This window comes from Canis lupus, chromosome 30, assembly GCF_048164855.1.
Source record: "Canis lupus baileyi chromosome 30, mCanLup2.hap1, whole genome shotgun sequence".
Taxonomy (NCBI): Eukaryota; Metazoa; Chordata; class Mammalia; order Carnivora; family Canidae; genus Canis; species Canis lupus.
In genome coordinates, this window is record NC_132867.1 from 37,753,792 (window position 1) to 37,769,446 (window position 15,655).

Genomic DNA, 15,655 nt, shown 5'->3' on the forward strand with positions numbered 1-15,655 from the left:
GGAGCCTCTCGGGAGGCTGAGGCAGCAAAAGGGCCTGGGGTGAGGACACAGTGCTCACTCCCTTGTGACAGCCATGGGCTATGCCGAGAGTGCTTCCAACAGGATAGGGTCCTGTCTTCATTGACCAGCCTGGAAAGACAGGCACAGGGTGCCCCCTGAGGCCATGCTGGCCCGCAGCCACTGCCCAGTGAGAGGCGGATGATAAATGGGGTTTCTGTTCACAGCTTCTGGTTGGGCTCATGAGATGATGTGAAAGGCAGAGAGATACCGTTCTGCACTGGGGTGGGACACTTGAGTGCCCTTCTCACCAGAGAGGAGCCCTCTCTGAACACCTGCGTGTGCGGGCCTGGGCCACTGGCTCGCAGATGCCCCACGGCGGGTGGGCGGCTGGTGGGAGAGTCCATGGCCACTGCCTCCTCTTGGTGGGCCTCTGCTGAGCCACTGCAGGAGCCAGGAAGGTGGTAAAACAGCTTGTAAATGGGAGCAGGGCTGAAATAGAATTATGGTTCATTTTATTAAATAGGAAACAATTTTAACATTGTGAGCCACTATCACCATTTAGAAAATATAGTTAAAAAGTACACTTTATCCAAAAAAGTGGTGAAAGGGTGCAGCTCGCAGATGTTCCACACTGCTCGACCTCAGCCTGACCTCCTGGCCCTGGGACAGCTGTGGCCGTGCCAGATAGCAAGACCAGAGAGAAACAACCATGGGCATGAGAACCTTCTCAGAGTGACTGGTAATGTGGGGGCCACCCATCTCCCCCAGTGCTTCCCACTTCCACTGTCCTGGCTTCCCTCCAGGTGCCACACTGCTGTAGTTCTGAGTGTGACCCTCGTCACTCGGGGGTGTGAGCCTGTCTGCCACGGGCTGCGTGGGACCCTGAGGACCAGAGAAGAACTAATTACTTGGGATCCAACACCTACGATGGGAAAAAACCCTATGTTCTTATTTTCACAAACCTCCAACTGAAATGTAGCACTTTCTTCCATCATGAATGTGGGCACCATATTGGTTTCCTGGGGCTGCCGTAACAGTGTACCCCAGGTGGGTGGCTTAAAACAATGGAAATGTATTGTCTCACAGCGCTGGAGGCTGGAAGTCTGAGATCAAGGTGTGGGCAGGGTTGGTTCCTTCTGAGGCTGTGAGGGAGAACCTGCTCCAGGCCCCTCTCCTGGCTTCTGGTGTGTGCCGGCCGTCTTGACTTTCCTAGGCTTGTAGAAGCATCACCCAATCTCTGCCTACATCTTCCCATGACATTCTCCCTGTGTGTTTGTGTCTAAATACCCCCCTTTTTTTAAAGAATTTTTTTAAAAATTTATTTATTAATGAGAGATACAGAGAGAGAGAGAGAGAGAGAGAGAGAGAGAGAGGCAGAGACCCAGGCAGAGGGAGAAGCAGGCTCCATGCAGGGAGCCTGACATGGGACTCGATCCCGGGTCTCCAGGATCAGGCCCTGGGCTGAAGGCAGGCGCTAAACTGCTGAGCCACCAGGGCTGCCCAATACCACTTTTTTATAAGGACACCAGTCATAACTGGATTATGGCCCACCCTAATGACCTTATTGTAACTTGGTAAAGACCCTATCTCCAAATGGGGTCATATTCTGAGAGACTAGGGGTTAGGTCTCCAGGACACCAATTTGAGGGGGACACAAATCAGCCCATAACAGACACTGATCCACACACAGTAGAACCTGTGACTTTGTCTCTGAAAGAAATCACCGATATTTTTACATCACATGATAGGAATTGTAGACATTTCCAAACAGGGGCACAGCTCTTGCTGTCTTCAAAACTAAGATAGTTGTCAGACCCGGAGCCAGAAGTTGTTGTGAGATGCAGTCATAAGGAGGGGCATATATTACTCTGGCACACTTTAAAAATGATTTTTGATAAATGTATTTCAACATCGTTGATGTCCTTGGTAATCCTATATGTTTGGGAGCAGCCCGCCAAGAGTAAGGCTCTTCAGGAACCTTCTAGACCACTCTGTCCACTCTTCTTTGGGTTTGGGTCACCCTGTGGACAGCACGGGGGGTGTCTATGACCCACTTGTCTGTGACCAGGAACTGGGCCAAATACCTCTAGCAAGGTGGAGCTTGAAGAGAAGAGTCGAATTATGAATCGATACTACCAAAAGGCACACTTTGATTAGAACCAGGACAGAAATAATTATTGCCCTGCATATAGTGCTTTCCGGCCACACTGTGAGGCAGACATTATGATCTCAATTGGAGACAAAGACACAGGTCTGCTGCGCAGAAGTACCCTGGTGCCAATTTATACCACTGTGTTGACGGAGCCAAATGTGAACAAGATCTTTTTTCAAATTCCCCCATCTTTCCATCCCAGCAGGCTACCTGAAGTTAACAAAAAGGGTCTTCTAAAATCTGCTCTGTAGCTTCTTGAGCTGACTTACAACAGAAAGTGGGGTAGGTACTGATTTGACCATGAATGCAATATTGCAGAATCATCGTAGAAAACTCACACTTAGATCGGGGGTGGGGGAGACTGTCTTCCTTATCTGGCCAACTGATAATGGTAAAGTAGACGTCAACATTTTAGAGTTTTCAGAAAAAGCTAGTCCGACTTTGTTTCCCGGAGTCATATTAATCCTGTTCTTAATTTTCTATATATTATGTTTCGACACCTTATTTCTGTCTGGGGAGGGACTGCCCCTCCCAGGGTGAGCCCATTCTTAGAAATAAGAAAGGGCCCAGCGAGGACCTGGTGTTTAATATGCAAAAGAACCCATCCAGAGCCACACTTCCTCTGGCCCTATTTCCTCAGGAGACGTGATTCCTCTGCCTTAATGGTCCCAGGGCCAGGTACCAGGTGCCTAGGGGCCACATGACAGCCAGTTGCCAGAATTACTCAAACTAGCCTGTCCTCATCTGTTCACCTGCCATGTGTCACCTTTTCCATAAAAATACTCAATAAAAGCCATGACCTGGACCTGTCTGTTGCTCTTGTTTCTGTTTCCTGACCAAAACCTGTGACCCTCCTATGGCCCAGAATGACAAGCCAGGTCTCTTGTTTCTAAGAGAACTATAAGTAACATTGATGTTTTCTTTCTTTTTTTTTTTTAATTTAATTTATTTATTCATGAGAGATACATAGAGAGAGGCAGAGACACGGGCAGAGAGAGAGGTAGGATCCCTGTCGTCCCCGTTGGGAGCCCTATGCAGGACTCGATCCCAGGATCTTGGGATCATGACCCGAGCCGAAGACAGACGCTCAGCCACTGAGCACCCAGGTGCCCCAACACTGATGTTTTTCTTTCAATAACATTGACTTGTTTGGGTTGTTATTCAGTCATCATTCTAAATTAAGACCCAGACACAAAATGTTTTTGTGATGTGATGCACTGGCCCATGAAATGCACTGTGAAAAAAATCAGACTTTGTGGTAAATCAATTCAGCCTATTTTACAGAAGATATCACCTTTTCAGAGATTTATTTTTATTGGAAATTATTCAAAACTATTAATGTGGGCGATCCCTGGGTGGCTCAGTGGTTTAGTGCCTGCCTTCAGCCCAGGGCGTGGTCCTGGAGTCCCAGGATCTAGTCCCACATCGGGCTCCTGGCATGGAACCTGCTTCTCCCTCTGCCTGTATCTCTGCGTCTCTCTCTCTCTCTCTCTTTCTGTGTCTCATGAATAAATAAATAAATAAAATATTTAAAAAAGAAACTATTAATGTGAATAACATACAGCAAAGTTCACAAGTCTTGGTAGTATGGCTCAATGAATTTTTACATATGTAACCACCATCCAGATCAAAAATAAAATATGGCCAACTCTCCAGAAGGGTAGTTGTGCCCTTTCCTGGTTAATAATCCCTCCACCAAAGCTAATTTCTATTCTGACTTCTATTATCATTGATACATTTTGCCAGGTTTTGAACTTCTTATCAATGGAATCATGAAGGACATACTCTTTCATGTCTGGCTCCTTTCATTCAACATAACATCTGTCAGATTAATACATAGTGGGTATATCAAAAGTTTGTATTTTTTAACGGCTATGTAACATTTCATTGACCCACTCTACTATTGATGGAAATTTCTTGTTTACTTTCATGTCATTTATTAATGTATTACCTCTTGGCTCTAAAGTCGCTCTTTTTTGACTAATCTTGAAAATGGCTCTGGGCCCATAGTGACTTCTTTCCTGTCAGTGGACCAGACTGTGTCCTCGTCACAGAGGTCTGCATTTCTGGCCTGGATTTGGGGACTTTCCTTGAGTTTTCATCTTAAGCACCAGAGGCAGTGCTGCTCCTTATATCTGCTGTTCCTCTGTTCTTAGAGATCTCTTTGTTTATTGATAATTGGTCATCACTCAGATCCCTTGTTAGAGGAATGATTCTTTTTTTAAAATTTTATATAAATTCAACTAAATAACATACAATGTATTAATGGTTTCAGAGGTAGAGTTCAGTGATTCATTAGTCTTATATAACACCCAGTGCTCATCCCATCTGGTGCCCTCCTTCATGCCCATCACTCAGTTACTCCAATCCCCTCTCCCTCCCCTCCAGCAACCCTCAATTTGTTTCCTATGATAAAGAGTCTCTTATGATTTGTCTCCCTCTTTGGTTTCATCTTGTATCATTTTTCTCTCTCTTTCCCTATGATTCTGTTTTGTTTCTTAAATTCCACATGTGAGTGAGATCATATGATAATTATCTTTCTCTGGTTGACTTATTTCACTTAGCATAATATCCTCTAGTTCCATCCACATCATTGCAAATGGCAAAATTTCATTTTTTTGATGGCTGAGTAGTAGTCCATTGTATATATAGACCACATCTTTATCCATTTATGTGTTGGTGAGCTCTTTCCACAATTTGGCTATTGTGGGCATTTCTGCTATAAACATTGGGGTGCAGGTGCCCCTTTGGATCACCAAAGGGGTGATCCATTTGTACCTTTGGGGTAAATACCCAGTAGTGTAATTTCTGGGTGGTAGAGTAGCTCTATTTTCAACTTTTCTGAGGAACCTCCACACTGTTTTCCAGAGTGGCTGTGCCAGCTTGAGTTCCCACCAACAGTGTAAGAGGGTTCCCCTTTCTCTGTAGAGGAACTTTATAGTGGTCCCTTTGAATTACTGTGTGCTTTCTCCCTCTTGGTTGGACCCAGACAGAGAGCACAGGTTTTGGTTTTTATGGGCAGCAATGTGCTCTGCACGTTCTTGGCCACACATCATTTCTGTTGGGTGTGAGCTCAGGTGTGGTTTGCTGAGTCAGATCATATAGCTTTCCGCATAGTAGATGCTGCCAAATAAATAGGGCTTTCCAACATCTCACTTCCTTTTAGTCATCTTCATGGATGGTAGTGGTTCTTTATTGTGGTTTTATTTGCATTTCCCTGATGATTAGTGATGTCTTTTCTTGGGTTTTGGCCATTTAAATATCTTCTTTTGTGAAATATCTGTTCACAATTCATTTTATTTTTAATTTAAATTCAATTACTTTGAACATATAGTGTATTATTAGTTTCAGGGGTAGAGTTTAGTGATTCATCAGTTGTATATAACACCCAGTGCTCATCTCATCACGTGCCCTCCTTCATGCCTGTCACTCAGTTACCCCATTCCCCACCCACCTTCTCTACAATGACCCTCAGTTTGTTTCCTAGAGTTAAAGAGTCTCTTATGGTTTGTTTCCCTCTCTGATTTTCTCTGATTTTATTTTTCCCTCCCTTTCTTTTTATTTACAAAAATAAAATTTTATTTTTTTTAATAAAAAAATAAACATTTTTTATTTTTCTTTAATCTTCTGCTTTGTTTCTTAAATTCCAAATATGAGTGAAATCATATAATTGTCTTTTTCTGACTGACTTATTTAGCTTAGCATAACAACCTCTAGTTCCATCCACATCATTGAAAATGGTAAGATTTCATTTTTTGATGGCTGAGTAGTAGTCCATTGTGTGTGTGTGTGTGTGTGTGTAATACCACATCTTCTTTATCCATTCATCTGTTGATGGGCATCTGGACTCTTTCCATACTTTGGTTACTGTGGACATTGATGCTATAAAGATTGGGTTGCAGGTCTCCCTTTGGATCACTATGTTTGTATCTTTTGGGTAAATACCTAGTAGTGCAATTGCTGGGTCATAAGGTAGCTCTATTTTTAGGTTTGAGGAACTTCTATGCTGTTTTCCAGAGTGGCTGCACCAGCTTGCATTCCCATCAACAGTGTAAGAGGCTTCATCTTTCTTTGCAACCTTCCCAACATCTGTCATTTCCTAACTTGTTAATTTTAGCTGTTCTGACTGTCTGAAGTGGTATCTCATTGTGGTTTTGATTTGTATGTCCCTGATGCCAAGTGATGTTGAGCATTTTTTATGTGTCTATTGGCCATTTGTATGTCTTCTTTGGAGAATTACAACTCAGTTTTTAAGATTGTGGGTTTTTTTTTTTTGTGTTTTGTTTTGTTTTTGTGCTTTCCTCATTGATCTATAGAAGTTCTCAATATATTCTGACTGATAGTCCTTTTTCAGATATATGTATGGCACATATGTTCTCCCTTTCTGTGGCTTGCTTTTGAAGTCTCTTGATGGTATTTTATGAGGTTACATTCATCATCCTTTTTTCAGATCCAGGATGTTCTCTCCTGTCCCTGCCACCGCCCCACCCCCTCCCCCCAGCCTCATTAAACTTAACTTTGCAGACTGACTTTGGCTTTCTAGCCCTTGGGGAGGTGGACTTCTAATCCCTTTGACTTCAGGCCCTGTAGCCTTAGGTCAGGAGTCCTACCCACCTGGCCTGGGAAGGGACCGCCTGTTTGATGGAGTTAAGACACTGACTTCCAGGCTCCTCACAGACAGCCTCTAGCTTTGTGCTATTCCACTGTAATTCTGAAGTGTCCAGTGTCTAATCTATGCACAGCCTCGAGTATTAGGATGGCATGCTTCTGGCCCCCTGGGCACTCTGGCCCAGAAGGAGCACACAGTGACCCCAGCCTAGAACTGAAGTAACACCTGCACAGGTTCCTGGGGAGGGCGGGGAAGCAGAGGAGAGATAAGAAGGGGCCTGCCACCTTCTGGCTTGCCTTGATCTATAATTCATGCACAATACTTATCTACTCCGGTTCCGAGGCTCTGTGTCTGTGTCTATTGCCTGTAGATTGGAAGAGCAAAGCCTGGTATCCAGAATCTGCTAAATAAACTGTTGTTCCATTCCTGATTGGGTGGGTACGCTACACAGGCTGGCCAGGTGTGTTGTGAAGGTGGGGCTTCCATAGCAGAGATAGTTGCCTATTCATGGCTATGTCCATAGAGCTGCTTTATGCTAAGGGTTCCTGCCTCTTAGCCAAACTTTGAGGGACAGAACCTGGGGATAAATACTTCCTTTTCTTTCTTTCTTTTTTTTTTTAAAGATCTTATTTATATATTCATGAGAGACAGAGAGAGAGAAAGAGAGAGAGATAGAGAGATACAGAGAGAGACACAGGCAGAGGGAGAAGCAGATCCCATGTGGGGAGCCTGATGTGGGGCTTGATCCTGGGACTCCAGGATCACACCCTGGGCCAAAGGCAGGCGCTAAACTGCTGAGCCACCCAGGGATCCCCAATATTTCCTTTTCTAGAAATGTACTGTTCTACACTCCGTTCCTTATTGATGCTAGGTGCCCTCCCCAAAGCCCCTTCAGGGGGGCCTTGTAGCACAACATAGAGCCTCAATCAAAGGTGTAAATGGGGATATGAGGTATAACTTCTTGGTCACATCACTCAGGTAGGAAGTGTGTTCCAACTGCACATGAAAATAAATGACCCCAGGGAGCTTTGGCCGGTTGGGCCATGCCACTTGCTCTGTCTCATAGGTGCTGTTTGGTGTCTAGTGAGAGACCAATAGTCAGTGAGCTGAGCATCCATCCCTGGGGATTGAGATCCATGTGAAGGATCCTGAGAAAAGGTGTCCTACGGGAATGAGATTTTAAGGTTTACTGGTGAGGCGATCTACTGAAGAAGAGCAAACTTATCTGAGAAAGGAAGCAAAATAGAGAAATATCATTATATTTCTCTTGACTTGATTTTTATGTTTCTTTTAAAAATCTGTTGTGGTGGTAAATGCAGTTTGATTCCCCTTACCCCTTCCTCAGCCAGAATAAACCACACATCCTGGCCCTGCAAATATTCCCACAAATAAGAAGGAAGGAAATAGAATTCTCAGCAACCTGCAAGTCATGGCTCAGACGCATTCTTGCCATCCAGTTGCCTCCCACAGCGACTTCTCTGAAATAGGTGGGGCTCCAGCTGGACAAGACCTTCTTGGGGTCATGAAGAACAGAGCCAGACTAAGTTGGCCTCCAGAGAGTTAGCTGGTCCTGGAAGTTTCCATCACTGTTCCACAACTTTTGTGGTGAATGTATTTGGAACAGAATTCTAACTGAATGAAATTTCAAGTTCCTATTTTGCCTTCAGATTTCTTTCTTCCACTTAGTTGTTTTTTTTCTCCTGATGGCCCCTCTGAGCTCCTCCCAGGATGACATTTTGAAGACCGGGATGCTAAGTTGAGAACTGGTGGATCTCTTCCCTGTGTTAAATTCTGTAAACGTTAGCCACAGACCGTTATGTAGGAAGGTCAATTATTGGCACAAGACATTAGACTGAGGCTGACCTATGATTCCATTGGTTCCCCTTCCAGAGCCCTGGGTGCTGTCCTAGCACATCAGGCCTGACAGACTTCTTGAATATTTGCATGCTGTTATTGTTGTTAACAGGTGCACCATGTGGTGGAATTGTCTTGATTGCACCCACTTTGCAGAAGAGAAAAGTGGGACTAGAGTGGGACCCAAATGCTCCTCAAGGTCACCTGGGTAGGTGGTGACATAGGTCTGCAACATGCTGGCACAGCCAACGGTGAGGTGCTGCTGGTGAGGCATGGCTGATCTGAATGGCTCTATTCTTTTTGTTTTTTTTTTTTTCCTTATAGTGACTCTTGAGAAAGGGAATCATCATTTTGGGTAAATGAAGTGAATCCAGAACTGGACAGTGTCCAGCGGCATCTGCTGACAGCTCTTTGGCAAGTTTCCTCTTGGAATCTACCTTGTGGTTTAGCTTCCAAACGAGAGGTTCATCAGAGCCAGGAGAAAGTGAGTTATTTGCTTTCTTAATTTTATAACATTACCATGGTCCTGGATTTGCTGAGAATGACAGAGATGTGTGGGCGCATAATGGAAGAATCAGGAGATTTAAAGAAGCAACCCTTCAAATAAAATAAGCACCGCCAGCAGGGACAGTGTTCCACGGTATGGAATTCCCACCTTATCTGAAGCTTTGTGTTCTAAGGTTTCAGTCACCTGTGGTTAACCACGGTCCAGAAGCAGATGGTCCCCATTCTGACCTATTGTCAGGTCAGGAGTAGCCTGACGCGACGTCTCACGCCTGCGTCACCCACCTCACTTCATCTCATCACATGGGCATTTTATCATCTCACGTCCTCACAACAAGGGTGAGTATAGTACAATAAGGAATTTTGAGAGAGAGAGACCACATTTGTGTGACTTTTATTACAGTTTATTGTTATAATTTAATTGTTCTATTTTATTTATTTTTTATTTTTTAATTGTTCTATTTTATTATTAGTTATTGTCGTGAATCTCTTACCGGGCCCAACTTAAAAACTAAAAATTCTCATAGGAATGTGTGTATGGGAGAAAACAGTATATATAAGGTATATGCTTGACTTCAGGCATCTGCTGGGGATCTTGTAAGTGATTCCTACAAATAAGGGGGATGAGTGTAAAGATCAGAACATTGGTCTTGCTTCTTCCTGGGTGTGATAAAACGGTGCTTGGTTTGATCAGAGAAGAATGCAGATGAACACAGGGCTTCCAGTCTTGCAGTATCTCTAGCTTATGGAGTCAGGTTTGGGCAGAGCTGGAGCGACCTAGTGGGAGATCTGGCCCCATATTTCAGAGGAGTAATCTGAGACTCCCAAGGGTGAAGGGCAGACTGGCCTGGAGCCCTGTGCTCCGATCTCATACTGTGGAGTGAATGACGCTGTCGGGCATCATGCTCACTGTTGAATCACAGCCCTCCACCCCTGTATGCAGTGAGACTGCAGAGTCTCTAGAACATGGGCCATGAGACGCAGGTGTGTCCCCCCATCTAGGCCTCCCAGGGCAAAGCTAAACATGCTCTCCCTCTTTCGAGGTCTGACCACTCCACTTTGTTCCTTTCAGATGGCTTACCTGAAGATGCGATTGATGTACGTCTCCCTGGTGGTCCTGGGAGCCCTCTGTTTGTATTTTAGCATGTACGGTCTGATTCCCTTTAAAGGCCAGCCATTTGTTTTCAAGAAAGAAAGAGGCAGCTTCCTCCAGCTTCCAGATATCAACTGCAGGCAGGATCCCCCCTTCCTTGTCCTGCTGGTGACCTCATCCCACGAACAGGTGTTTGTTCGCACGGTCATCCGAAACACATGGGGCAAAGAAAAGAATGTGCATGGGAGGCCAATAAAAACCTTCTTCCTTCTGGGAGCCACAGCCAGTAAGGACCTGTCGAAAGTGGTGGCGCAGGAAAGCCAGCGGCATCGCGACATTATCCAGAAGGACTTTGTGGACGCTTACTTCAATTTGACCCTGAAGACCATGATGGGTATAGAGTGGATCCACCGCTTCTGTCCTCAGGCGACGTTTGTGATGAAGACGGACTCGGACATGTTTGTCAACGTCTACTACCTGACCGAGCTGCTTCTCAAGAAAAACAGAACCACTCGGTTTTTCACCGGCTTCTTAAAACTGAACGAGTTTCCCATTAGGGACAAGGCCAACAAGTGGTTTGTCAGTAAATACGAATACCCATGGGATAAGTACCCGCCCTTTTGCTCGGGCACCGGCTATGTGTTTTCCAGTGATGTTGCAAGTCAGGTGTACAACGTCTCTGACAGCGTCCCGTTCATTAAGCTCGAAGACGTCTTTGTGGGACTCTGCCTGGCCAAGCTGAAAATCAGGCTGGAGGAACTTCACTCCGAGCAGACCTTTTTCCCAAACGGGTTACCCTTTTCCACGTGTCGTTTTAAGAAGATTGTGGCCTGCCATTTCGTCAAGCCTCGCAACATGCTGAGCTACTGGCAGGCTCTGGAGAATTCTCTGGGAGAGGCGTGTCCAGCTGTCTGAGGAGAGCCCCGCGGCACATGTGGACACGCTGGAGACAACCCACAGTGACAGTTTTGGAAGATCTTCGGCTGAGGATCGTGGGGGGTGCAGGGAGAGAGCGAGGCGGGAGGAGGGAGAGTCAGTAAGGGTGATGCCCTGTAGCGCTGCACGTCTGACCGACCATGTAGGCCTGAATGAAACCACGTGGTGCCCAAGCAATAACAGATGCCATCTCTTGAGTTCCTACACTACTGTGCTAAGCGTTTGATGCACGCCTCCCTTTTCCCATTTCCAGGATCAGTGTCCACAGGCAGTGGCGGGTGACGCCATCCCCATCCTACACACCAGGCCTCAGCAGCTTACAGAAATGCAGGGCCTTGTCCCCAGGCCCCCCAGCCAACAAACGATGAGGCAGGGATGAAAATCCAGTGCTGTCAGAACCCAGGCGCAGCCCCTGACTCGGCCTGCCCCTCCATCGCACCTCCCTTGGCGGGGAATAGAGTCCAGGAGGGTTCAGAGGGAAGCCGGACGGTGGCATCCTTCAATCCCTTTCCAAGAGTCCCTTCCACCTGAGCTCCCAGTCCTTGTACTTTTAGTGGTGTCACTGGGGTGAAGCAACATGCCCCCAGCTCCTTCACTCACTGCATGGATCCAGCAGGGATACTGAGTCCCTGTGAGCAGCTCGGCACTCAGCTCATGGCAGAGCAAGCACAGCCCTGGCCATAGCCCCTAAGAAATGGCCATCTCTAGACAGAAACTCTGTTTTTATAGATTCAGCTTAGAAATGGCTACAAAGCCTGACCTATTGAGCAGACTTCTTGGCCACACTGCTGACCTCCCTGAGGGCATGCCATCTCCTCTGAACCATCTGTTTACTCAAATACCCCGGCTCTGCAATTCAGGGGTCCAGGGTCACACTGGAGGGCAGCTGGGCACAAGGCTCGGCCTGTGAAAGATTCTGGGAGCTTTTCTGGGAACTCAGGTGTGTTTAAGACAAGATGCCTTCAAGGAACCCCTCGGACACTGAGCGCTGAAATGAGCTCTGGCCAAGGGGGGCTGTCTTCCTGTGCATGCTGCCCATGCCTGACCCAAACTCATCTTTGAATTTCTCAGGCAGCCAAGGAACAAGTGAGTTTGTGGAGTGGAGACTCACTTTCTATTTCCTTCTGCCTGGAGGCTTGTAGAAGCCTGTTCTGTAGGCTGTGGAAGCGAGGTCCTGCTTGGCAGGAGCCTTTACCCATTCGGCCGCTGTGGGATTTCATGCAAAGTTGCCCTGCTCCTGGTTGCAGGAATGGTTGGTTCTTACCTTTTACTTTACCTGACTTGACTTTACCAGCGCTCAGAGTGAAGGCCTCGCATGGCTGGGTAACCCACCAGTGTTGGACTAGGCTCCTACCTGAGCCCAGGAGGACGTATTTGCCACAAAATGGCCATGGCAACATTAGCTTAAACAACATCCCTCATCATCTGCTGCTTCTCTGCAGATGTGTTTCCTTATCCTGGCTGCTCTGAGCATGCTGGGCCATGTTCAGAAAACCCTCCTTCCCAGGGGGCAGAATCAGGGACTGTGCTCACTTTCTGAAATCTAGATTTTGTGGGACCCTTGGTCCTGTGGAAAGGCTACCCCTGATTTGGAAGACAATGGTGGGTGGGTGTTGAGGATGAGGGAGCTCGTGGGACTGGCAGTGGGGCTGGGTCCACTGGGTGTGCATCCTGTCTGGTGTGTGTGTCCCTGTGTGCACTGGGCTTGGTGGGCTCGGTGTGGTGGACTCAGGATCTGGCCTTCTCTTCAGACTGTAGCTCAGTCATAGGGGACCATGAACATAGGCATGGCTCTGTGACCCCAGTTGGGTACTTGGGCCAACGACGATAGAAATGAGGTGGGACTCAAAAGTCAATGGCACCAGCAGGGCTTTTTTGGGGTGACAGCTTGAGCTGAAAGAGACCCAGCACCCACAGAGAGCCATTAGCCTCGCTTCCCTGGGCAGAGGGGGTGTTTGGGAACATTTCCACCACTGTTCCCGCTCCTGGCCCTTATGCTCCTAAGGGACATAAAAGTGCCTCGTCCTGATTGGCTGATATTGGCAGGCCACCCAGTCGCTCGTGTTTTTGCAGCTGAGGTTTTTCAGGTTTGTGGAGCCTCTGTGTGTTCCCACCTCAACAGGAAATGGCCACGGCTGTTTTTAAGTCTGGCTCGTGTGGGGTCAGACCCTTGTTCTGCTCTGTAAGAAAAGCAGTTCAGGAAGTGCTCCCGGTGGTGCATGATGATGTTCATCTGGGGCTTGTTCCTGTGGTCCCAGATCATCTCTTGTCCCCCCTGAGAGATTTCATCCTCCTGATTTCTCAGGGGGAACATGGATGGAGGTCTCCTCTCCTATAGCTACATCATCAAGGGGTACTTGGGCCAACGACGATAGATAGATGGTACTTGGGCCATCTGCTCATCAAGGGTGTAGACACTGCCTATCATTGGAGGTCATGGCAACGTCTTGCTATCAGATCTAATTCTGATGTGGGAACTCGGTTCCCAGTGGATATGGGTTGAATCTCCGTGTGAACATCAGCTGAATGTGGGGCTGTTGTAGTCCAGAGGACACGAATTCGACAAGTAAATTAAAGAAGCATGGCCCAAATAGAAACAGCAGTAAAATGGCCACTTGGGGCCCAACGCAAGGCAAGAACCAGGTGACACTGGCAGGTACTCCTTAATGAAATCCCAGATGGTTTGGGTGTGGGGTTCTTGAAATTATATAGCCAGGAGGCCTGTTGGAGGATGATGTTAGCCCATTGTCCCACCTCTCCAGGAACATGAACATAGAAACAAGATGGATTTGCAATGGTACCTACTTGTCCTTGCTCAGCCAATAAATAGTCTAAGGCTAATTGGTGATCTAAAACCATGGAAACCAGAGTCTAATGATTTTATTTTATTTTGTTTATTTTTTAAAAAGATCTTATTTATTTATTTGAGAGAGAGCACAGAGGGAGAGGGAGAAGCAGAGTCCACCCCCCGAGCAGGGAGCCCCATGCAGGGCTCGATCCCAAGACCCGGGATCATGACCTGAGCCGAAGGCAGGCACTTACCGACTGAGCCACCCAGGTGCCCCGAATCTGATGATTTTAGATAAGCTTAAACTCCTGTCCAGTTTCAGCCATCACTGTGGACACAGTGGCTGTGACATTTTGTGTGATAGCGTTGTTGTTATTTCCCTGGCTGGTCCCATCAAGGATCCGACCAAGGTGACGATTTTGGCTTTCAGCAGTCCTACAGCTCACCTGGACCTTTGTGGTGACAGCTGAGTGTTATAAGGGTTATTGGAGAATTTTTGAATATTTTCAAGGTGAGGTGCAACATGTCCCACAGCCTACTTGCCTCTAGTCTTATTGGTATCAAGACATTGAACTTGTGTCCCCTTCCCATCTGCCAGTCCTAAGAAGACTGTTTGTTAGCTAGACACAGGCCTTGGGGAGGGAGAGGTGGGAGCTGGGGGAGGTAAGTGGTTGTGGGGCATCTACAGGGAGTGCTTGTCATCATCCGGGTCTCCATCATCAGGAGTGGGATCTACCTGTGGCCCTGTGTGATGGTCTGGGTGACTGTGCCACCAGGGCCATATCTCCTGGATCTTATGTCATGTTGCGGGTGGTATGAAGGGGGCTTAACTACACCTTTTGATGGCATTAGGTATGCAGGCTCTTTTGGCAGTTAGATGACAGGTGCAGGCCCCGGCAAGGATCACAAGAGCTGTCATGTGGGGGCAATCTGGGATCTACCTTGGTATACTGGGTGATGGCTGATGGATTAAAACATTTTGTTGGGTGGATGTGAACTGGGTTTGTGTGAGATTTACTGGCTCTGTAAATGAGGTGGGTTTGGACTGTGGACCACTCTGTAGGGCAGCCCCACAAACATCTTTACGTGCCTCTCCATGGACTTGTTTATGACATGCCCAGCAGTCTGAGACAATGTTTTTTTGTAATTTGGAACAAAAGATTTTCCTCCCCATTTCCCACATTCTGCTTACACCATATTACTATCAGAGAAGACATATATGCACCAGGACTAGAAGGGGCATGGTTATTTATTTATTTATTTTAAATTAATTATTTATTTATCATTAAATTTTAACCTAGCAAGGACGAAAGAGGTGTGAAAGGACAAGAGAACAGATCCAGAGTCACCCCAGGAAATGTTTAGACTAAACGGGACCCTTTACACAGCAGGGGCAAACCAGGTGTCGTCCAGGGAGTGGGGCAGCTCGAAGGAGCAAATGTATGGGAGACACAGATGCAAGACAGGGAGGTGATGGGGACCACGATCACCACATTCTCCACCTGTCTTTGGTTTTTATTTTATTTTATTATTTTATTTTATTTTATTATTTTATTTTATTTTATTTTTTTCCCACCTGTCTTTTGAACAGGTATTTCAAAGCTTCAGCTGGTTCACAGGTGTAGGTGTGGTTGGCCAGCAGGTCCTATAGAAATTCAGGGGGACAAGCTTAATCCTAGTGAGACCGACCCAGTGGGGTAGTCCTTCCAGCCCTGTGGC

The 15,655-nt window shown here is 46.6% G+C and overlaps 1 protein-coding gene across 9 annotated transcripts in view; it reads left to right on the top strand.

Moving 5' to 3' along the window:
* The window catches only part of B3GALT5 (beta-1,3-galactosyltransferase 5), a 39,018-nt gene extending 24,085 nt beyond the window's left edge, over positions 1-14,933 (top strand). For 6 of the 9 annotated variants that reach the window (XM_072807007.1, XM_072807013.1, XM_072807010.1 and 3 more), the window contains 3 exons: positions 8,940-9,099; positions 9,296-9,458; positions 10,192-14,933. In XM_072807007.1, coding sequence (XP_072663108.1) covers positions 9,423-9,458; positions 10,192-11,127 — 972 coding nt within the window. In that variant the 5' untranslated portion in view covers positions 8,940-9,099; positions 9,296-9,422 and the 3' untranslated portion in view covers positions 11,128-14,933. Of the gene's footprint in view, positions 1-8,939; positions 9,459-10,191 lie in introns of all 9 variants that reach the window. The other 3 variants (XM_072807012.1, XM_072807015.1, XM_072807011.1) reach the window with 2 other exon arrangements.
* The last annotated feature ends 722 nt before the right edge of the window (positions 14,934-15,655 follow it).